The sequence below is a fragment of the Thamnophis sirtalis genome, unplaced genomic scaffold, assembly GCF_051295495.1.
Source record: "Thamnophis sirtalis isolate CommonGarterSnake01/CBP01778 unplaced genomic scaffold, rThaSir2_p1.2 scaffold_4, whole genome shotgun sequence".
NCBI lineage: Eukaryota > Metazoa > Chordata > Lepidosauria > Squamata > Natricidae > Thamnophis > Thamnophis sirtalis.
The window spans coordinates 22,091,209-22,116,798 of NW_028261384.1; the positions used below are offsets into that span (position 1 = coordinate 22,091,209).

The window sequence follows — 25,590 nt, forward strand, 5'->3', positions numbered from 1 at the left end:
ACTGGATTGGACACAAAGGATCAATCTATTAAAAGTAATCTATTAGGGAATTGATTTTTTTTAGTTGAATTTGTGAAGAAAGTGACTTAATTTTTTTAGAATTATTTATTACAGCATTTCAATGACATTTGAAGTTAGCATTGGTCTGACTCCTTGCCCTCGTGTTTCAGGAAATACTATCATTGGCAATTCCTTCAGCTTTGTGATCAATACCTTCTTTGTTTTTACACATGTATTAGGAAGAAGTTAGGTTGGAGACAGTAGAAGAATAATTTAATTAAAAGCATGAAAGTTCTCTTAAAGACATAAGTTTTTAAAAGTAATTGACCTTTTGCAGACCACAATGTCACAGGGATCTGCTAAGGCATGAAGAAATGTTATGATTTAAATCTTGAGTTAGGTCTTGGTGCTCCATGGCCATGATCAATGGCCACAAAATGTATTTAAAGGGCATCTGTGGTGAAGAAAAGGTTGAGAACTACGGATGTAACAGAAAATTTATGCACAATTAGCTTGCATATAGCAAATGAAGCAGTTTACAGAAACTAGCACCAATAGATGAAGAAGACCATATAATGCAAAGGAAGTTTTTTGTCATCATTGCCAATGAATTTTATGAAGTAACATCCTCAGTGTGTTGACATAACATTGTTTCTAGCCTCGTACTATGTTTTATATACTAGGCACAGTCAAACCTATCATACCATTGATGAGTGAATTATATATAAATGCCTAAGGAACTGGAAAGGTGCATCCAAAGTATACTTTATTTTCTCCAAATAATGTATTAAAATCTCAAGCAGATTCTACAAGATGCCACAGCTTTGTGACTGTCTCTGTATTTTGTCGTGATGCAAGATGCAGTCAAACATCTGATGATAATATGTTATGTGAGTCCTTTATTTGCAAAATGGCAGAAAATCCAGGATTCTCCCCCCGTTGTTCTTCTTGAAATGAACTTTCTAGACGAGTTAAAAAAATAAACTTAAGAAAGTGCTGTCCTTTTTTGCTCATTTCTGCACCTCGCCTCATTTTTAATTGCTGTATATTTAATTATGTGGTAATCCTGTTTTAAGCAAAATGCAGGATCCCATTTGATCAGATGTGACAAAAGCAGATTGTGATTAAAAGTTAATCAGGTTTTTAGTAAAAAGCAACAACAACAACCTATAACCATGGGAGTCCCTTGTTTGGACTTGCCTGGACTGCATTGCATGAAAGAGGAATTGTCTTGGGTAACATATAAAATATATAATATAGTTAATGTACCTAAACATCACAAAATAATATTAAAATCTTGAGGAGCCACAGAATTAGCTGTCCAGCGCTGCATGTACCCATGGGCTGCAGATTGTACATTCTGCTCTGTATCCATCAATAGTTGAGATTCATTTATGGGTTTCCATGGTAATTGGTTGAAGATGTAGAGGCCTATGCAGTTGTTCAGCTGTTTATCACTATAAATCAAACTCTTTCAAAAAATAATGCGTTTGAATAATTGTATTGATATTTGTTTGCATCCTATCTTAATCATCCAATAGAAATGTTGTACATAGCGACTAGTGCCTCTCTTAATCCATGTACCAGTTCATTATATTTAACCATACTTCATTGACTACAACACTATTGGCTCAACAATAGTGTTAAGTAATATTGACTGACTGACTGACTACAGTGAAAAATTATTCCACATTTGCAAATAAAGTGTGGGTGGGAGGAATAGTTTGTTTCCTTCCTCTTTAGAATATTTACAAGCTTGAAGAGTGTCTTAGGGCAAGATGATCATCTAGAATAGTGTTTGGCCACTGCAAAATAGGGGAGAAATGTGTGCTTCCTTTGTGTACTCGGTGTTAAGTTTCTGTTGGATAGTAATCCCATATACAGGTGAAACTCGAAAAATTAGAATATCGTGCAAAAGTTCATTTATTTCAGTAATGCAACTTAAAAGGTGAAATTGATATATGAGATAAGACTCATTACATGCAAAGCAAGGTAGTTCAAGCCATGATTTGTCATAATTGTGATGATTATGGCGTACAGCTCATGAAAACCACAAATCCACCATCTCAGAAAATTAGAATATTACATGCAATCAATAAAACAAGGATTGTACATAGAACAATATAGGACCTCTGAAAAGTATAAGCATGCATATGTACTCAGTACTTGGTTTGGGCCCCTTTTGCAGCAATTACTGCTTCAATGAGGTGTGGCATGGAAGCTATCAGCCTGTGGCACTGCTGATGTGTTATGGAAGACCAGGATGCTTCAATAGCGGCCTTCAGCTTTTCTGCATTGTTCAGTCTCATGTCTTGACCCTGGTCTTAATGAAGCACAGTGGTCCAAAGTCCTCTTTTCTGATGAGAGCAACTTTTGCCAAAAGCACCAAAAACTGGTTCAATGACTGTGGGATTATTGTGCTTGATTGGCCTCTCCATTCTTCCTCCATACCCTGGGTCCTTGGTTTCCAAATGAGATGCAAAAGTTACTCTCATCAGAACAGTGGACTTTGGACCACTGAGCAACAGAACTTTGGACCACTGTGCTTCATTAAGGGTCAACGCATCTGTCTACCCCGAGATTTTGGAGCACTTCAAGCTTCCTTCTGCAGACGAGATTTATGGGGATGCTGACTTCATTTTCCAGCTGCACACACTGCCAAAAGTACCAAAACCTGGTTCAATGACTGTGGGATTACTGTGCTTGATTGGCCAGCAAACCCGTCTGACCTGAACTCCATAGAGAATCTATGGGACATTGCCAAGAGAAAGATGAGAGACATGAGACCGAACAATGCAGAAAAGCTGAAGGCCGCTATTGAAGCATCCTAGTCTTCCATAACACATCAGCAGTACCACAGGCTTCCATGCCAAACCGCATTGAGGCAGTAATTGCTGCAAAAGGGGCCCAAACCAAGTACTGAGTACATATGCATGCTTATACTTTTCAGAGGTCTGATATTGTTCTATGTACAATCCTTGTTTTATTGATTGCATGTAATATTCTAATTTTCTGAGATGGTGGATTTGTGGTTTTCATGAGCTGTAAGCCATAATCATCACAATTATGACAAATCATGGCTTGAACTATCTTGCTTTGCATGCAATGAGTCTATCTCATATATTAGTTTCACCTTTTAAGTTGCATTACTGAAATAAAGGAACTTTTGCACGATTTTTCTAGTTTCACCTGTATGAAAGAGATGTTATTCCACTTGCAGGAGGGAGAATACTTCAAAATGAATATTTTCATAAGATAGGTAGGTAGGTTTGTTTCCATGTGAACTTATTCATGTAATAGGTATATGCTCCTGTCGTATAGCCATGGTCATATTTAGGTATTAGAGATTGTTTCTTCTCCCATGTAATAGATATTTTCTTACAAGCTAAGATACTGCTACTTACAATGTTAATTCATAGGTTTCTTATTATTAGACTTTCTTAATATTCAAAGCAAAATAATTTTTCGCTTGTATTACTTAATACTGTGTGTTTTTGTGTGTGAGTTTGTGTGTCTGTGTGTCTATGTGTGTGTTTGTGCATAAAGGTGTGATTCAGTTTTCTATTATGAATATTTGCATACATGTTAAATTTTGTGCATTTTTGATGCATTATTATCTCAGTGAGGGTAATATTTTTATAAATAAAAATTTTAAATATTAAATCTGTGCCCTATAGTTTATTAGTAGGTAGATGATCAGTTAAAGCAATCTTTAAACCAAATATAAATCAATAATATACATTATTACACATATCCTGTAATGAGAAACACAGTTTTATTTTATCATCATAAAATTTACATTCCTAGCATAAAAACTTAGAATATAGTTTTTAAATTGGAGTGATTTTTGTTTATTCTAAAATTTGAAAGCAAGTTTATTTGCATATTTATTTCTGTATGGGATTCAAATGTTTAAATTTAGCAGCTGTCCCATAATAAACCTTGCATTTTAGTAAGAGCTGAGCACGTTTAGTATATTGCTTTGCTGTGTTTGGGTACATTGTTTGTCACACAAGGCCAAAATGTCAAGTGTGCAAACTGCTATTGGTGGTATATTATTTTGGATTTCTATGCTCTTGGGTGCCTATTTATGCACACTTCAAAGGATTTTGAGATCTAAACTGCAAACCTAAATAGCATCCTTTCTGAAAACTGGAAAATGTTTAGTCTTGCTCCTGTTCTTAGCGTCTGAATTATTCATAAAACATTTTTTTAAAAGAAACCTCATTGGATGTATTGGCTGTGAAATGTTAGTTGAAAAGCAGACATAAACATTCTGTAAAACCTGTTGGGCTCTAGGCTGCTGGAGAAATGGGGGCCAAGGATGAGGTTTCTGCGTATAGGAGCTGACTTTTCAGGGTCTCTCATTGACTTTATGTGGGACAAAGCCCTTTAGGGAAGAGTTTGCTTTTCCTCAGCTATGCACTTTAGAACTGGCAATGAGCCTAAACTTGCAGGAATAGCTATACTTTCTGGAAAGTTGAGGCCAAATGAAAAAAGAGAGGAGAATTTTCATGCTGGGACAGTAACTTATTGGATCAAATTGTAGCCATTTTCTTTTTTCTCTAAGCATAATTGCTTTGCTGTTGAAATTTGGATGGAGTTGGCAAGAGTACCCCTTCTCCCCCGCCCTCAACAATGCCTCAGGAATTACAGTATATCATGAAGTAGCATCATAACTAAGGCAGTGTGGAGAAATGCTACTTAAGTTACTTGCCATTTTGGTGGTTTGGAATTTATTTCCTCTGTTGAATTGATTGATCATGTGCTATCAAGACAGAGTCTACTCTTAGAAACCGCATAGATATTTTTTCTGCAACAATCTGTTCCCAACCTGGCCCTTCAGATTTTCTGGTGATGTGCTCTTTACTACTATAGTGGGTTCTATCCACCTTGCTGCTGGTCATCCTCTTCTCTTTCTTTTTTCAACTTTATAGATTTGGTGGCTCCAATATTTTAAGAATTCAAAATTCAAGTGAGAACTCTGGATTGACTTGTTCTATGATCGATTTGTTGGATTGTCTGTTTGTTTGTTTCTTTAAGTTATCCATGATATTTTTAGTTTTAAAGCATCCATGGTCTTTCTCTCCTGCTTATTTATAATTTAACTTTGCTTTCATAGTGTAACAGGAAAAACATTGCTTATACATCTGTGATCTTGTAGGTGTTGTCCACCCTCTTCAATTATATTGATTTGAGTTTGGTTTCATGTTTCTGAAATGTCTAACCTGCCCGATCTAAATATAGGAAGCACTATTTTCATTTCAGTTTTAAAACAAAAAAAGATATTTTCCCTTCTTTCTTAGACTAGCACTACAATATATAAAATGGTTTTGACTTTCTACTATGTGCTGTCCCCAATTGAAGTTCTTTCATTTTTTATTTGTGTTTTCTGTTTAAGTGAATGGTAGATTGATAATTCATTTCTGGGTATAAAACAAAAGTATAACTCTTAGAAAACAGTTGAGTAGAGGGAATATTTGGCCATGTTCACTCATCCTTAATGGTCTTAGCTTCTCTGTAAAGTGGTGTTCACTCTATGTAGAATAACATATTGGTTCCTCCCACACACATGTACACAAATATCTTTCCTATGTTAATAATAAGCCTTTTTCTGGCTTTAAGATCTTCACCAGATCTTGTTTATAAGTTTCCACCAGCTTAAGCTTTCACCAATAAATACTTCACCCCTTGAACTTCCACAGTATCGATTTGACAAGAATAGATTATGCAGTTATTTTTATTGATTAAATATAAAGCATGCCTACAACTATCAAGCACATAAATGCCATTTTTTTTAATTTCAGTGAACACAAATACAGCAAAGAAATAAATGCACAAATGAATACTAACATTTAGTAAGGGCCCAACTATATCTGTGGCTGCTACTTTTTTCCCCTGCTGCTGTTATTTATTAAACTGCATATGTTTTCCCATGACTGATCAAATAGGAATTTATTTTATTCAGATTTCTCCAAAGTGAGGCCTACATTCAGGTGGTCTTCATGTAATTGGGACTGCAGTTTCTGCCATTGCACAAGTGTTGTGTCACATGACCACACTGCTTAACACGGAAATTCCAGGATTTCTGGATACTGGAATCATTATCAAATCATTCTGGATCTTTAAGTGGAACATCATATGAGTGCCATTTGCTACCTCCTGCCAGCTTCCCCATCAATTTTGCTTATAGGAAACTGGCAAAGAAAATTGTAAATGGCAAGTATGTGATCATGAGGATGCTGCAACTAACATAAATAAGAGGATTCGTCATGAATACCACTCACTTAGTGCTATTGTAAGTTGAAATGGTCACTGAACAAGTGTCATTCAACAAGAGCCATTTCTATTTCTAAAACCCATAATATTTGCATTCTCACTATTACCAGAATTGTTCTGACCAAGGCTTCCCAAGATTATGAAACAAACTCCGTGTCCCGACAAAAAACCCTTTTATTAATTTACTGTGAATTCTGCTTATTCACATCCAGCAAAGACTTTCAAGGGAGGATTTACAGTCACAGATTTTCTCTGGCGTGGAAAGCTGCCAGGCCGATTCTTGGAGAGTCACGAACCAGTTAAGCGAACTAATTGTCTCCTGCAAACTCCACTCCCCTTTTGCTCCTCTTTTATTTCTTCTGGGAGGGACAATTCATCATCCACCTGTGGCCTTACCCCCATGTTCTTTAGCTGTTCCCTTTATTTGGCAACTCTGTGCATGCATATACTGGGAATATGCTCCAGTTGTTCATCTGTCTCACTGATGTCTGACTGAAGGCAGCTGATAACTGGCATACAGCTCTGGCCTCCTCTCTGCCTCCAACGCAGAGCCCTCATCAGAGCCTTCCCCAGACTCCAAGACTGACCCATTTCCTCCCCAACCTCCTCACTGTCCTAATCTGCTGCTGGCTGCTGGCGGGCCACTACAAGAATTACATTATTCATATTCTTTGTAAACCCCATGTATCACCTTGAAAATCTGTGCCTGCAAATCCGTTCTACAACAGCTGGTTCTGTAACATCCTTCAGCTAGGAAGGAAATGTAAGAGCTTCATTCACTATTGCCTAAATTCAGCCCAACTGCCAAAACCTCTTTAGCTTTTTCCATAACACTATTCAACACTGAAAAGTGTTTGCAGTTTGCCTACTCCTGATTTCCCCCCGCTCCATTTCATCTTTCTTCTGGATTTGTTAAGTAATTCGGTGTTTTGTCCTTTCCCAAGTTTCTTTTGGAACTCCCTTAGTTGTGCTCATCTTGCTTTTGAGCTATTTTTCAAAAATGCTGCAATTTTTCCTCTTCTTTGATGGTCACTATACATTTCTATTTCAGCTTTGTGGGACACTACATTGGAATGCATGCCAATATTTCATGCATTTGTGTTTCATTGGGAAGGCAGCTTATTAAACAGTCAATTAGGAAAGAATTTCAAATTCTCAATTATTTATTCTAAACTTTACTCAAAGCCCCATTGCCCCAATATTAATAGCAGTAGCAGTAGACTTATATACCGCTTCATAGGCCTTTCAGGCCTCTCTAAGCGGTTTACAGAGAGTCAGCATATTGCCCCCAACAATCTGGGTCCTCATTTTACCCACCTCGGAAGGATGGAAGGCTGAGTCAACCCTGAGCCAGTGAGATTTGAACCGCTGACCTGCTGACCTAGCAGTAGCCTGCAGTGCTGCATTTAACCACTGCGCCACCTTGGCTCTCTTTCATGCTCATAATATTGAAACCATCAAAATTAAAGTGATTTCTAGCAACCCACTCAGCATTGTTATTACTAGTCTCACAGAGAAGCACCATTCAAAATACATTTGGTATTTAGTGCTTCAATACTATGGCTGTTCAATCTTCACAAAATTTCATCTCACTTAGGATTTCCTTGGGTTCATTATGCTTCTGATAACAATGTGTTGACAGTATATGAACCATCTTCTGCTGTTGTCTGCTCAGCAATATCTATGCCACAAGCTTCCTTATCAGATATGATTACCATCATATGAAATAACAGTGAATCCCAGTTTGGGAGTAGATGGTCTGTATATTTTGCAGATTTCCTACCATTAAAGTAATATACAGGTAGACTTTGCTTAATTTCTTGCCTCTTTAGCAACCTTTCAAAGTTAGAGCAGCACTGAAAAAGTAATTTTATGACTAATCCTCACACTTGTAACTGTCAGTGTCTCCATGGTCATGTGATCAAGAGTTGGTCACTTTACAACCAATGGTTATGTATGACATTCATAGCATCCTATGGTCATGTTATCTCCAGTTGCACACTTCAGTAAAAAATTGGACCATTCACTCTCTCTCAGCTCAACTCATCTCGCCAAATTGTTATTGTAGGGGAAATAGGAGATGGAAAGAGATGTGTTCAACATCTTGAATATGAAAAATAATGGGGTAAAAATACAAAAAAAATTCTTTTGTACGTTATTTACATTGACTATTCTAATTTCCCCCCTCCTTTTAATTTCAAAACTATATTACATGATAATTTCCTTAATTGTTCTTTATGTCACTGTTAGTGAATACATTATAATTTTGTTTTTAAAACTTGCTTATTCTAACTTAAAAGATTATTTCTAATGAAAGTAGGCCATGACATTATTAATCCCTATCTATAAATATATAGCATGTCACTTGAAACAGGATTGATAACAACTATATGAATTTTTCTGTGCCTAATAGGCATATATAGATTATCAATCCATGTTAAAGTATTCTATGAAATCTCTGGTTGCTTATTTCAGTTCTGAGTATCTTTTAGTTAGGGAGGGGTGGTGTTTTTTAGAAAATAGTGCAGATTTGTGGGCCAAAGTATGTTCTTGGTTTGTGTGTCTGACAAATATACCTCATATGTGAAACTGAACAAATTTTTAAAAATGTCTCTAATTTTTATCTAAAATACATATTTATAGAATAAGAATCTTAAGAAAAAATAACTGAGTAATCCAAATGAATTATAGTATCGTCAAAGTATTATTAGTCATTAGATTTTTTTAAAAAAAACATTAATTTCAGTGTCTAATGTATGAGTATGCATGAGCAAAATAATATATGATATTTGGAGAAATAGAAGCATTTTGTATTATAGCCTGTATATACTTATATGTAGCAATAATGGTGAAAATGTTGATAACATAAATAGTACATATTTTGCTTAAAGGAACATTTGTTTTAGGTGGTTTGCTTTATTGGCTAGTAACATTTATATTCACTTTTTTTAAAAATGTAACCACAGCTGGTTTTAGGAGAAGTTTTCGCCTAAGCAGAAAGGATAAAAAAACAAACAAGACAATGTATGAATGCAAGAAGAGTGATCAATACGACACTGCAGATGTCCCTACCTATGAAGAAGTAGCAAAATATAGGAGGCAACCAAATGAAAAATACAGACTTATTGTCTTAGTTGGTAAGTGTTAAGAGGTTAAGTCAAATGATGGAACTTGGACTGTATTCTTTTTAGTTTTATTATAGTTGTTTTTCATTGCCATGCTTGTTTTGTGTTTTTAAATTTGAAAAATTTCAGATCTTGAGCAAGACCTGTTGTATATGGATATCGGAAATATTGTAAATTTCAACCTTCGTCTATCTTATGAATTACCTGCTTTTTTAAAAAATAAAATGAATATTATAATTAAATAATGCAGTAAATTAACAAGTCAAGATAACTGCTTCTTCTGTTGTTAAGGCTTTAAGAGAGATCTGAATGTTAGAATTTCCACAGAAAAGGGTGTTTCGTAGTTCATCTTCACCCTTCCTAGAGCCTGTTCATATCCGTTCACCCCTTCACCAGTCCAGTGCACCCATTTCCTCTGAACGCAATAGTACATGACATAATCATTCAGCCTTTCAGTTCATCACAAATACATCCCCTTGCCCAGGTTTTGAAGTTCTGCTTGAACTGCTTTTTTCCATCATAAGCCTTACTATAAGCCTTTATAGGCAAATGGCCTAGAGCACTTCTTTCTATCTAGCTCCAATTAGTTACAGCACCTGGCTTATGCTCTCCTCTCATGTGCTTGGTTGGTCCGGCTCCCATGCAGCCATTTTATCCTGCATGTTCTTCACTGGTCATCCATCACCTATCATTATTTTCATTATCATCTTGTGATTGATGCAATGATAGCAAGTTAAAATGAACCTTCTATGTTTTTTCCACTTCTTCTTACATCTCCTATTTCACAGTGGGCAAATTTCTTTCAATTTCTGACTCTGCTGGGTAAATAATTTCCCACTTCTACCTAAATCTGTTGAAGTTGCAGCATTGTCGTTTTAGAATAAAACTACAGAGCTTCATTAAACTTGCTTCCATAATGCTGAAACATCAGTTCTCCCTTCCTAGACATTTATCTAGCCTCCCAGTAGAACATAGAAACAAAGGACACCCTCATTGCCTGGAATATTGTTGTATCGGACAGCAATGATCTATTAATGACTTCCATTTGTTTTATTGTAAGCTGGCTAGAGTCATGTAAAAATGAGTTAGCCAAGATATAAAATAGATGGGTCGATGGAGAAAGTGATAGTGTTGAAGAAGAAAATGTGTGAAGGGGTATGAAGAGTCTATGGATGCAAACCTTTGGGAAAGCAAAGAAAAAAGCATGTCATCTAGTAAACTAGAAATATTTCCTAAAAGGAAAAGGCTGACACATTCAAACATGGGCCTGTCACAGGACTTACCATATTTTTCAGAGTATGACACCTTTTTCCCCCCAAAAAGAGGCTGAAAATCTGGGTGTGTGTTATACATCGAATACAGCATTTTTTGCCTCCCTAAGCCCCGCCCCTTCTCCAAAATGGCCATCCATACCCTTATGGGGGCTTTCAGAGAGCTCCTGGGGGCTGGGGAGGGCAGAAATAAGCAAAACAATGGAATGTTTTTTGCCAGCCCCCAGCAGCACTCTATAAGCCCCCAAAAGACTATTCATGCCTTTTTTTTTTTTTAAGGGCCTATTTTCATGAAAAACGGGCTGTTTTTGGAAGGTTTCCAGAGTGCAAAAACTTTTTTTTCCTTTAGGACAGTGTTTTTCAACCTTTTTTGTGCAAAGGCACACTTTTTTTCATGAAAAAAATCACGAGGCACACCACCATTAGAAAATGTTAAAAAAATTTAACTCTGTGCCTGTAGTGACTATATATAAAGTAATTTTCCCACGGCACACCTTACACTATGTCACGGCACACTAGTGTGCTGCGGCACAGTGGTTGAAAAACACTGCTTTAGGAAAGCTCTTTAACTGATTGATGAGAATTATCAATCTGTGCCAAGTGCTGTGCCAGCAGAAACAAAGCCTTAGGTGCTGCAGATTGTCAGTAATTTCCTTCTCCAACACATGGATAAGTACACCTAGAAATATCTATCTACCTACCTTCTCTCTCTCTCTCTCTCTCTCTCTCTCTCTCTCTCTCTCTCTCTCTCTCTCTCTCTCTCTCTCTCCCTACCTACCTACCTACCTACCCACCTACCTACCTACTGTATTTCTCTCCCCCCTTTATCCACTTACATATCTACCTACTCTCTCTCCCCCCCTACCTATTTACTGTATTTCTCCCTCCCGCCCTCTCTTTCTCTCTCTATCCCTCTATCTACCAACCTACCTACTCTCTCTCTCTCTCTACCTATCAACTGTATTTCTCTCTCTCTCTTTCGATTTCTCTATCTATCCCTCTACCTACCTACCTACCTACACTCTCTACCTACCTACCTACTGTATTTCTCTCTCTCTCCCTCTCTCTCTATTTCTCTCTCTCTCTCTCCCTTTATCTACCTACCTACTTACCTAACTACTCTCTCTCTCCTTACCTACCTACTGTATTTCTCTCTCTTTCTCTCCCTCTCTATCCCTCTATCTACCTACCTACTTTTTTTAAAAAATTGCCTCTTCAAAACCTTGGTGTGTCTCATACTCTGAAAAATATGGTAACCTTTTCTCTAGATGAGAAAGACAAAAAGACATTGTGTGATTGCTCAGGGCGGTCAGTGGTGCCCATAGTCTGACCACCAATCCATTGCAATCCAGACTGGAATTTCAAGATGGTTCAGGAACATCTAGTGACCTAAGTTGCAATATGGAATTGTTTCTACTATCTTAATTTGTTATTGTTCACTAAATGGGCCAGTCGGCCACGTTATATAGGATTCCAATCCATCCTTCCAAAAATCTAAAATAAAAGTGGCATAGAATAACTTTTGTAGTAGCTTTTTTAACTTTCATCAGTTACTCTTTCCTTAGAGCTTCAGGATGTTATGTACATATCATTTCTGCAACTCAAGAATAAAATGCTAGGACTTTATTTAATGTGCCACTAATAATGCTCTCTATTCTTGCATACATTCTGAAGCTCAGGAATGGTACTTTTTAATAAACAACACACCAAATTCTTGTACTATGTTATATAGATATCTGAATCTGAAGTTCATCTAGATCAGGGTTGTCAAACTGGTGGCCCACGGACCAGATGTGTCATGCGTAGGCCATGTCCACCCCAACTCTGCAAAGGTAAAAATTTCACGGTATGTCACGTGACACAATCGAGTTTGACACCCATGGTCTAAATACTCAGTCAATCTTTACTGTATTTTAAGATTACCCAAATTGCTCTGTCACAAATAGTGGGACTGTTAGTTGCCTGTATAAGTAGAGGCTGTGTCCTATTGTGCTTGCTATTGCTATATTCTCCTCATAATTAAAACCATTAACTAAATGGTTCAAAATCAGCCATTGGAATTGACTGAGCTGTGTGTTCCAGAACATAGATTCTTGAATTTAATCAGTTAGAATGTGATGTATACTTTAGAAGCCCTTAGTGTTTTCACACTAATAACAGCATAGTTGTCTAAGATATTTTCTTAATTTAATTCAAAATCCAACATTTCCAACTCTTCATTGTGTTACATTTTTGCTGGCCAGTGCTTCATTGATAGAATTTTTCCATTTTAAAAATTGCAAACCAGAAGAACATGACCCTCTATCAGGGACTATTATAAACTGTATTTCTGCTGTTTTTATAAAGCTTATTTCCAAGGGGACACTTAAAATCAGTTTTAAAAACAGCTTTCCCATTTTCTAATGCACAAATTCAGGCACCTACTACTGTGAGCAAGAAATTGTGGGTTCTACACAGTAAGTAATAATATGGTTGAGTTGCTTTTACACCTATATCAACAGAACTCGGTGAAAAGGGTAATAAGTAGATTTTTTATAACAAATCACATATGCTTAACTCTAAGAAATATCTAGAAATTTTATTTTATTTTGGAAATAATAAATCAAGTGAAGAAAGTGTGCTTTTTCAGTAACAAAAGCAGTTCGCAAATTTATTGCAATCCTCAGTCATTTTGATGTTTTTTTCTCTTGGTATTAGAAACGGCATAAGTCTGGCCAAAATCATAAAAGTGTCTTAGGTAAAATGTGGAAAAACTGGCAATATTAATTGAAGCATAGTACAAATTATCAGATTTTTTTTTAAACTTTATGTGAGCTAGTAGTAACATCCAATATGGCGTGTGAAATAAATTTAATATTATTGTCATGGAACAGAAAGTCAGATAATTTCTTTTTCATATAGTTGGTTGAGGCAAAATTGGATTTAAATTTTTATTGGAATCTGCTTAAAAACATTACCTAGTTGTTTTTAATCAAATTTAGTATCCTCACCAAGCATAACCTTATAACATGATTTCAACTTTATTTGGTTTTTTAGTAAGAACTAGGAACGCAGTGGCTAAGATGCTGAGCTTCTCGATCAGAAAGGTCGGCAGTTTGAATCCCTAGTGTCACGTAATGGAGTGAGCTCCCATTACTTGTCCCAACTTCTGCCAACCTAGCAGTTGGAAAGCACGTAAAAATGCAAGTAGAAAAATAGGAACCACCTTTAGTGGGAAGATAACAGCATTCCGTGCACCTTCAGCATTTAGTTATGCTGGCCACATTACCACACAGACATCTTCGGACAGCACATATATGCAAGAGGAACCTTTACCTTTTTACTTAATAAGAACATTATCATTTTTAAAATAAACCTGAGTAGCCTTACTAATTTCACTGTTGGTCTGTAGAAGCTACGTGCTTCCTTTTTTGTCCACATTCTGCTCGGAATTACAACAGCATTGAAAAAAGTAACATGATCATTTTTCACATAACCATCGCAACATCCCCATGGTCACACTCATATTAATGATGCTACAGAGTCGTGTAGCCTCCTTTTATGACCTTCTGACAAGCAAAGTCAATGTGGAAGCCAGATCCCTGGAACAACCATGTTACTAATTTAACAACTGTGGTGGTTCACTTAACGAATGTGTCAAGAAAGGTTGTAAAATGGAGCAAAACTCACTTAACAATTATTATCTTGCTTAGCAGCAGAAATTTTGGGTTCAATTGTGGCTGTAAATTGAGGATTATCTGTATGCTATTTTGTCTTGGTTCTTGAAAATCTCACCAGTGCAGCCTTCTGGTTTTTTGGATTGCAAAATCTCCTCCCTTATTCTTCGTTACTATGAGGATAATAATAGCAGTGGAGAAAGGCCCTCCATGTCGTCTTCTCTGTTTTATTTCCTTTTAGAGGTGTATTTCAATCTATTGAGGTGGAGTGAGATGAAAAAAGGTATATTCTTCTTTCTGTTTTATCATTCTTCCAATACATAATTCAGCTTTTAAAGTAGTGATGTGTGTAGAATGTAGATGGTTTTGAATTTGAAATACCCTGTTGCTGCATATGAAATAGACTGTTTCAGAAGTATTTTTGGTTTGAAACTCTGAAAACATAGGGATGTTTGAGAGCTTTAAAATAGTTGAAACAGCCTCTTTTGCATTTAAAATATTTGTGTCATCCGCAGATAGTGCAAAGTCAAAACATCACAAATACTTTTATTCCATTCCATGCCAGGCTGTTTGCTTTTTCTTTGCTTGCTTGCTTAGTTGCTTTGGCTGGTAACCTTGACATAGGCTTCAGTCATGTGTGGCCGGTGATTTTATTATATCAAGAAGATAATTTTCTGATATATGGGCTAGTACGGGTCTAGAACCTCTTGCTTCAGCCAACTCACCGTAGCCAACTTGCCACGGGACAACTCACCCCAGCCAATTTGTCACAGGACAAACTCAATGTGATAAAAGTTATCTGCCACAATATGTTGTCCAGTTCCACAAAAATGAAAGTAATATCAAAGAAACAGTGGCAGGTAAAATTTATTGCATTGAGTTGTCCTGTGTAGAATTGTCCCACAGTGAATTGGCCACAGCAAGTTGTCCCTTGGCAAGTTAGCTGCAGCGAGATGGCTGTGGCAAGTTGGCCGCAATGCATTGTCCCATTCTGGAGTAGTATTGCCACTAATGAAATAGAACTGCCTCAGCTATTATCATTAGGTCATTTCTCATGATGTTCCAAATAAAACTTCCTTCCTGTTAGCTGAGTCTCACACACACACACAGATTCCAATTGTTTAGTTGTTTGCAGGATTAAGGTTTAGGGATTTTTTTTATAAGCTTGTGCTCATCCCAATAAATCAATTTAGAAGTAAAATGCCAGATCGTTAAGCAAAAAGCAAGTGGCGCTGAAAGGCATTATCTCAGGAGGGAGAGGGATTTTTTCCATAGATACAACAATCTTTCTGCTTATATAATAAAAAATTGGGATCCAGGCTAAATGTTTATTGAATTCTATATGAGATATTTTCCCAACTCCCAAATAAAATCACTTGTTATCTGCCTGAGTGATTTCTGACGATCAGCAAAACACTTAACACAATTGTCAAATATGCACTGATTGTCTTAAAACTTTCTCAACAAAACTGGATATGTGGAAATCAAAATACGTGTATGCATTTTTGTGGAGAACTTCAGCAGCATATGTATAGTTGATTTTTTTTTCTTATCTGAATATATTTATATTTCATTCTTTAAATGTAGCAGTAACTACTGAATGATCTGAAAAATAGATAATCAATTTCATTTAGTTGTTTGCTATCAGATAGAAAAGTAATAACCACGTGGCACCATTTCACAGAAACACATACAATAAACCCATAGCAATTTGACTTTTTGGGAAGAAAATTTAAAATTTCTTTAAAAGTTAAGATAAATTTAAGAAATATATGTTTGTCTTTATTTATATATTGTATACACCATTCTGAAAGGATAATAGATCTCATCAGGTTTTTTTTTAATTTTCTTATGGTTAAGGGGTGTGCATTTCCTGATATTAGCAAAGTGCCCTATACTAAACCACAAATACAGTAAGAATTCGTTGTCATTAATTATTGGCTGATTAGTTTAATTGTATGAGGTATGTTCGGCTTGTTGTTTTAGCCTAATCTTTGGTCGTCGAGGAGGGCAGCATCTCCCTAGAATCCAGGTACAAATATAGGGCAGGTGACAATAGAGAAAAAAGTGGGAGTTGCCCCTTTTCCTATATACCTTTGGCTGGCTGGGGAATTCTGGGAATTTAAGCCTACCCATCTTCCAAGTTGCCACTTCCAAGTTGAGAAACACTGCTTTATACCAGTGGAACTTTGTTCCAAATAGAGAAGGGAAACATATCATAGCGGGAGCTAAAGAAAAGTTGGAGAGAGGGAAAACCATGAAATACTAATCGTGCCTTATATGTCAGTGTGCTTGAGAGCACCTTGAATAAGTTATTGGAATCCATAGGGCTCTTTAGCTAGCTGTAGCTGAAATGTATACTCATCATTAGACTTTTATAATGCATTTTAACTTATTAGTATTCCTCAATAAAGTGTTTCATGTGTTGCTCTTGCTTAAATTACAATTAACTCTTGCATAATTTGGAGTCTTGTTTGAAAGTATATTTCTTTCTGAACATTTTCATCTAAGCCCAAAATGCATTCCTGGATAGCACACAGCTTTTATTGAGGAAAACCAAAGATTTCTGAAACAGCTTCAGATGTAATCACACATTGCTATTTTAAGTCAAAGTATGGTACATATTAAATATACTGAGAAAAAAGGAAGGATATAACATCATGAATTTTGAGATTAGTACCAGCTTAATCTTCATATTCCATCAGCATTCTTTTTTAACATTAGCCAATTGACCATTCAAGGTTATGTATCTTTGGCAGAATAAATGACAGGCTATTGATTTCAGAGATAGTGAAAAGCCAAAATTTGGGAAACCCATAGACTTTGGAAATCCTATCCGCCCAGTGAATACTGAAGACACTGGAGTTCTTCCAATAAAAAACTTTTAAGTAACATTTTGGATTTCTAAACAGAGCTACTGTACTACGTTATAATATTAATAATCAGAACAATTAACTGGAACACTTTTAAACTTTCAGGTCCTGTTGGTGTAGGACTGAATGAACTAAAACGGAAATTGTTAATCAGTGACACTCACCATTATGGTGTAACAGTTCCACGTAAGTGAAAAAGTCTGCTTTATAAATTCCTAATGTATGATTCAGCTTCCTTTTAATTAGCATAAATATAATCTGCTTGGAGTCGAATATGGTAAGGATATCTGAATTAAGTTTTTTTTAAAGAGCCTTCCACTTCATGAGGAACATAAATAAATTGGCTCTATTTCTCTACTATTGCATAGTGGAAACAATAAAGGCAGATAAATCAAACATGGTCCTTGTCATGTGTCTTCTTGGTTTGCCAGTCTTCTACCAACTATGGAAATCACTAGAAAGGAGATTTAACATCAGAGTACAGCAGACTGAATAGTCAAATGTAATCGGATTATTGCTTTGATATAAAAGGTGCATGACAACAAGGAGAAGATATGTACCAACAAAAACCTATTCCAGATTAATATTTGAGAAGAGAGGATAGATTTCTTGTATTTAAATTTTCACACGAGTTTCTGAGAATTGAATTTCATCTACTTGAATTTCAACAGTTTGTTGGTAATTAAAACCAGTAGAATAGAACTTTTTGTTTTCATTTATTTTCAAAGTGGTTTTTAATGCTCTTTCAATAAAACCAGACACAACAAGACCTCGAAGAAGCCAAGAAAGTGATGGTGTTGAATACACTTTTATTTCCAAGCACTTGTTCGAGACAGATATACAGAATAACAAGTATGTGAGAAGCATGAAATTCATGTCTTATTTCTTGTGTGTGTGCCATTTTGCATTGCTAATGTGAGAATGTTCCTTCATCTCAGTGTTCTGCCAAATGCCAGAGCTAACTTGATGAGAATTCTTGGATGCCAAAACCATAGTTTAATTTCAATTTCTAGCACAAACCATATGTATTGCACCTCAGTGGCAACTTGTTTACTGAGCAAAATACAGATTACATGCCATCATTTGAAATTAAGTTTTGTCCAAAGACGAACACAAGATGAATATATCAGAAGTTTCAGTCTCTGTATTTAAAGGGTATTTTGAAAATAGAAAAGAATTAATTATACTTGTTTTGTAGCCAACATATGTATACTGTAAAGATTTATACTAATTGTTCTAGCATTGTTCAAGGCTTGGAAGCTGGAGAAATCAAGTTTTGAAACTTTATTTTTTTAAGTTTTTAAATTTTAAATTTGAATTTAAAATAAGATATTTTGTAATAATTATGATTTTTCATTCAAGTTTTAAACATTTGGATTTTTTAAAAAAAAATGTTACTTGGCACTTGATTCCTTATGTCATCTTTGTCAATAGATAGTGTTATCAGATTTCCTTTTTCAAAAAGGCATGTGGAAATAAGATTTGTAACAAATGTAAAATATTATTTTTTATTTCAGATTTATTGAATATGGGGAATATAAAAATAATTTCTATGGTACCAGCATTGACTCAGTTAGAGCTGTTCTGGCAAAAAATAAAGTTTGTTTATTAGATGTACAGCCTCATGTAAGTAGACAATAAGTATTTAATTTTCCTGCCATTCAGCTGATATGTTCTGCACCCTCAATTAACAATTCAAGGGGGAAATTACAAGTTAAAGAGAACTATTAACTTCCTAGCAACTGTACTAGAACTGTTAGCAAAATGAAAGTGTGGAACTGAATATTCAAATACACTCTGTTTAACCTAAAATCTTGTTCAGAATTTACAACATTCCTTATTCACATTCACATTTTCAGTAAGGAAGATATTCAAGATACAGGACCAAAGATGACTAGCATTTCAGCAAATTCTGCAAAGAGTCATTTGAACAAGACATTGTATGTTATGCTGAACAATTAAAATGCTACATAATTTATATTTAATAACAGTATCTGTTATCAGAGAGGAATATGCTACATAGAAACTAGAGAGGACTTGTCTTGTTTCAGAGTAAATAATGTTTTAAAATAAACATGTTCACCTTAATATTTTCATCCCTCCAGACAGTGAAGCATCTAAGGACTTTGGAATTCAAACCATTTGTGATATTTATAAAACCTCCATCAATTGAGCGTTTAAGAGAGACACGAAAAAATGCCAAAATAATTTCAAGCAAGGATGAAAAAGGTGCTGCCAAGCCTTTTCAAGTGAGCAAATTTCCTGGAAATATGAAAATAAATCTTAATTTTTGTACCTTTAAGATTTGGTTATTTAAAAATACAGAACTTGATAAGTTTAGTCTACTTCAGCCCTGATTGCCCAATACATGTTTACTTGTAAAACTGATTTTCCCCCTCCCAAATTAAGTATGTTCTTTTAAAAAGATTTCTGTCTTAATTTTATATAGTTTTCTAAAAACAGTGACTTAAATATATTGAATGAGTTGTAAAAGGAGACCTAGGAATCTAAAAAGAAGGTTTCTTTGGATTCTTTTCAAAATTCCAAAAATAAATATAGTGTCTTACTGAATTCCTTTTTTTACAGCAGACCTAATTTTAGGCAATGTGCATCTGAAGGCAACATTCATAAAAACAATTTAAATGCATTTCTCTAGTTCTGTTTCTAATACAGACATTTTATAATTATCTATTAATGTCTGATATGTATAAGAATGGGGATTGTTTGGAAGTTGAATAGAAGAAAGTTTCAAAATAATCTGAATTTGAGAAAACATTTTGTGATAATTATTATACTTAATAATTATTATAATTATTGAAATTAATCATTTATTAATTATACTTTTAATGAACTATTACATGTTAAATTTCCATCTTAAAATCAAATAGCAGTACTGAAAGAAACAATGTGAAGGCCCCATTGATTTGCCATTTCTGGCTAGAGAAATCTAAATACTGGGCTATTGACAGCAGGAGCAGTGTATGGGACATTACCTTATACAGGTATTCCTCTACTTACAACAGTTCATTTAGTGGATGTTCAAAGTTACAATGGCACTGAAAAAAGTGACGACCATTCACACTTAACAACCATTGCAGCAGCATCATAGTCACGTGGTCAAAATTCAGACAGTTCGCATCTGATTCTTATTTATGACCATTGCAGAGTCCTTTTTGTGACCTTCTGACAAGCAAAGTCAATGGGGAAACCTGAATCATCTAAATACCGTGTAATTAATTTAACAATCACAGTGATTCACTTAACAACTGTGGCAAGAAAAGTTGTAAAATGGGGCGGAATTCACTTAACAAATGTCTCACTAAGCAACAGAAATTTTGGGCTTAATTGTGGTCATAAGTCAAGAACTACCTGTGTAAATTACAAGATATAAATTATAATTTTCTGTAAATCTAATAGTATTGTAAATTGATTTGTTTTTATATTTGACTAATCGCTTCTCTTTATTTAGGAAGAAGATTTTCAAGAAATGATTAAATCTGCCCAGATCATGGAAAGTCAATACGCCCATCTTTTTGACAAAGTTGTAGTGAATGATGATCTTACCACAGCATACAATGAATTGAAAACAATTTTTGACAAACTGGAGAGAGAAACATTTTGGGTCCCAGTCAGTTGGGTGCATTCATAATGCTGCACAAACATCTTCATGGTAGTTAGCTGGGTCTAAGAGGATATATTGTTGCTGGAGTCTTTTTCTAGTTATGACATGTTAGATGAACATTGCAGGAGACGGTTGATCTTATTTTTAATTTGTTGATAATACAGTTTTCTAGGCAGCAGAACAAAGTAAAGCCTTATTTTTATTTAATTGTTTTTTAAATTGTTTTCTTGTGTTTTTTTAAAAAGCATCCTCAACTACTATAATACCATCTTTCATAAATAATTTGCACTCTCCATGACATTTCCTTTAAGCTAAGATTTAAGAGAAGATCTTAAGATTCAAGATCTCTGTTAGTACTATATGTGATTTTGGTTAGCACTTGAGAATATATTATAACTGGAGCATTTATTTTTTAAGAATATAAGTGTCCGTTTAGTACTGATCTACAATGTAAAATGCAAATTGCTCCTTTATATTCATCTTGACATTGGGGTAAATTTAAGTTACTTTGGAGGAAAAATTAACTATTGAACTTTCTTTTCAATAAGAAATATGTCATCTTTTACATCCTAAGTATTTGTATATTGTCTTGTTGGATTTAAGACAATGGGATTTTCATTTAAATCAAACTTGAAATTGTTTGAATAATTCTTATATAAGAATAAAATAATGTGGTGGAGGAACCTTTGTAATTGAGTTGGTTGTATACATATATTTATGTAAATACTTTATTAATTTAAATATATATCTTTCTAAAACTGCCTTTGAGAAGAACTAAGCAACTCCGTTTCAGTGTGAAAAACCTGTAAATCATTCCCATTTTACACATGTCATGGGTAATTAATACTTAAATCTGTACTCTGCCCAATGAAGAAAGAAACTTTAAAATTTTCTGTTGACACCAAATGATTTACTGGATGAGGAGAAATACATGTTATGTGTCAGTGAATCTGTCTTACCAAGAGCATGTGATGATTATGCATCATAACCTTAGCAGGCAAAAAGGAGGCTCACTTATTTTATGCTAACATATAAAGGATTAGCGTCATATACAAAGGAATTTAGGAATGTATAGATATATATACATATTTATGACAAAAGATCTAAATAGATTTTTTAAATATTTCTTGATGCAATTTATTAAACAAATCCATGAGTCTTTGTGATTTGAACACTGACTTGACAGTTCAACATTCCATGTAAATATTTTTGTTTAGGTAGAGAAAACACACCAGGCCTTTGCCAAAGTAGTATAAATAGGCGGTTGCATTTATATTTTCAAATTATATTACACACAGGAAGTGCCAACAATTACAATGTAGTCTTGGAAATATAAAGTAGTTTGACACATCTGTAATTTGGCACCGAACATATGCAATGTACTCTTCAGTGTCTCAGGCTTTCTCGTACTTTGTGAATTAAATACGGTTTTCAATACCATTTCATTTGCATGAAAATACTGACCAGAATTAAAGGTAGTCCTTAACTTAAGACCAAAATTTGAACCAGAAGTTTGGTCCCTTAGCGATGCAGTTTTTAAGAAAGGTGTCACATAACTGAATATGGTTATATCGCCATTGTTACCTCAATTGTTAAGCAAACCATGTGATTATTAAGTGAATCATGCAGTCATTAGGCAAATCTGGCTTCTCCAATGATATTGCTTAATTGGAAGGTCCCAAAACAATCATGTGACCAGAAAAACTGCAGCTGTTGTAAAGGCAAGCCGTGGCCAAGGGGCCAAATTTGAATCACATAACTCTGACGGTTGTGACAGTTGCAACTTTGAAGACAAAGCAAACTGAATGACTTTTGGTCAATTGCTCTCTCACACACCAACTCACCTCACAGAGTGGTTTTTGGGAAAATAGGAAGAGGAAGAAGTAGTACATACATTTGCTGCCTTCAATTATTTAAAATAACAAAGGTGGAATATAAATAAAATAAATACATTGTAAATCACTTTTTCCAAGGCTGTTGTAATTTCAGGCTGTCATTAAAGGGACATTTGTAAGTGGAGGACTACTTATCTTATTTCAGCTAAAATGTTCCATTTCAATTTTCTTGATTACATCATTATGGTTCTCCTAACTGTTAGGTCCTAAATGTCTTTGATTAGGAGTGGATACAACAATATCCAGAGTGCTGAAGTGCCTGGTACCTGCCAATGTCTACATTCTGAATATAAGATAATACAAAGTGGTTCTTTAGAAATAGATTTTTCTTTTTGGATATAACATGAAAGGCTATTCTTAAAATGTTTTTTTTTACTGAGAGTAAGTATTTGGCCTATTACTATAAAATATTGTCATAGCCCAGGGAATGAATCTCTAGACACATAATTCTAGACACATAAACTATATCAACAATTGTGTTCATACTAGTGATAGTGAAAATTATTAATCTGTACAAAGGGATTCATTTGTTCTCTATTTTGTAGGGGAAATTAACATCTTGGTAGCTTGGATGGAGTGGCCCAAGTTTGTTGGTGGCTTTGATGCTTATTTTAATGATAAAGTAATTGCCTTAGTTCAAGAGCACATGTGTCTATGGAGCTTCTCGTAAAGGAAGAGTTGGGAGGGAGAATTTAAGCACTGGAATCCTCTATGCATGCACATCTGGACAGTGATGCTTTGGATCATATACTTACAGCATCCAGAGGTTTGAATAAATGACGGAGACAATAAAGTCAGTTTTGCTAACTATGAAATTGACTATTTTACAAGACTCAGCAAATTGTATTGCATGGTTCTTGATCATTGTTTTTTTATATACTAAATACTAAATACAAATACCTGTATTGTATTTTTGCTGTTTTGTCATTGTAAAACAAGTTTTATACTGCTGGATTCAGAGCAATACTTGAAGTTGTCATCGATTTCATTTAAACTGATAATGTGCCTGACATACAACTCTTTCACCAGAAAACAATAAATTATTGATACAAGTTTACTCAAGAAAATTTTGGTTCTTAAAACACAAAATCTTATTTTCCTGGTTTTTAAATGGTTCCACTTAATACAACAATAAAAGTAAAATCAAATTTCTATTAGCTACTCCCCTAATAAAATAATTATAAAAGATTAAAGAATAAATACCTAAATTTCATCCATAGTTTTCTGGGAAGGAAAAGAAATGTATTAATTGACACCCACAAGAGTCAATGCTACACTCATTATAAACTTCAATCTGTGATTTTATAATTAAAAGTTGAGACTAATTTTCTAAATAATGTATTACATTCCTATAATTCATATTTGAAGATGGGTCCAAAATTAAGAATCCAGTTAGGAACAATCTGTGCCGAATTCCAACTATGAATACGTGCTTTTTTTCTGCAGTTCCTAGGAATACTAATTGGTTTTGGTTGTGTTCTGTAAAAAGGGGTCACCTGCAAAGGCTTCTTGCTTAGTTGGAGTATAGCATTTTTATGTGCTGCGCTACAATAAAATATGCGTTTACATCAACCAGGTATAATGGCTTTCGACCTATTTTCTTTGAATAGGTACAGTAATGCCCCCAATTTGAGATTACCTTTATTGTTAACAAGCTTGGAAATTCAGGTCACACATACACTATATTGCCAAAAGTATTCGCTCACAACTGAGTCTGATTGTGTGGATGGGTGAGCGAATACTTTTGGCAATGTATATATTACTCCAGTTCCCATTTAAAGTTCATGTCCTTTATGGCAGATTGTCACTTAATGGCAGATTGATTTAACAATGTCCTTTGTTAATCAACCATTGCAAGAGATCAGATGAGAATTATTGTATTTTGCTGCTAGATGTGTGGCCAAATTCTGTCCCATATGGTATGGTTGTTAATGGATTCTTGGTGGTGTTTTGAAATTTGAATTTTCTATACACCAGTATTTTTAGAAATCACTTAATTTTGGGCACTTTTTAATTTTTGTACATTTGCTATAACTCTCCTACACACAAACACACCTTCTCCCTATTGTGTCCGACTCAATGGCATGGTGCTCATCTCTGATTTTTGGTCAAGGGAGCCAGTGTTGTCTGAAGACAATTTCTGTGATCATGTGGCCAATTTGCCAAAGGACACGGAAGGCTGTTACCTTCCAACCAAAGTGGTACCCATTAACCTATTTGCATGCTTCATATTTTTGGTCTTGACTTCAAATCAAGTTGAGTTGGCCTGGCAAGGATACATATTATTCACAAGTAAAACGTTTAACAAAGCTTGGGAAACATTCATATTTCCAAAGACACTGCATTTTCTTATGTTATTAAAACCGATGGAATTTGACAGAACCCAGGCAAAATATTTCTACTCCAAACTCAAAATGAAATTTGGGCAGTCTTTAATGCAAATGTTTTATCTTTTTTTCTTTTAATAGGGCCTTGTATTATATATTGCATTGGCCAAAAACAATGAAATATAAACCTTTGAGGAGTTGCATTAGAAATAGGCAAAATATCAACGTGCTTAATTTTGCATAGAGCTCATCTAAAGGAATCATACAATTTTAAGTTGTTTTTTTGTACCACTGAAGTGGAACAGTAAAAAAGGGGATGCTGAGTTAAATGTGCAGTCATGTGAAAGGAGTGTAGGAATGGAAGGATGGAAGGTTTAAGACTTAGAAATGCATTTAGCAATAGCAATAGCAGTTAGACTTATATACCGCTTCATAGGGCTTTCAGCCCTCTCTAAGCGGTTTACAGAGTCAGCATATTGCCCCCAACAATCCGGGTCCTCATTTTACCCACCTCGGAAGGATGGAAGGCTGAGTCAACCCTG

General features: G+C 35.0%; 1 protein-coding gene across 3 annotated transcripts in view; it reads left to right on the top strand.

Annotated features, from left to right (window-relative positions):
- Positions 1-23,778, top strand: part of MPP7 (MAGUK p55 scaffold protein 7) — an 80,959-nt gene extending 57,181 nt beyond the window's left edge. For all 3 annotated transcript variants that reach the window (XM_087712585.1, XM_087712586.1, XM_014075867.2), the window contains 6 exons: positions 9,246-9,416; positions 17,310-17,390; positions 17,963-18,056; positions 18,722-18,830; positions 19,310-19,453; positions 20,674-23,778. In XM_087712585.1, the coding sequence (XP_087568711.1) occupies positions 9,246-9,416; positions 17,310-17,390; positions 17,963-18,056; positions 18,722-18,830; positions 19,310-19,453; positions 20,674-20,853 (779 nt within the window). In that variant the 3' untranslated portion in view covers positions 20,854-23,778. The remainder of the gene's footprint in view (positions 1-9,245; positions 9,417-17,309; positions 17,391-17,962; positions 18,057-18,721; positions 18,831-19,309; positions 19,454-20,673) is intronic.
- Positions 23,779-25,590: the final 1,812 nt, after the last annotated feature.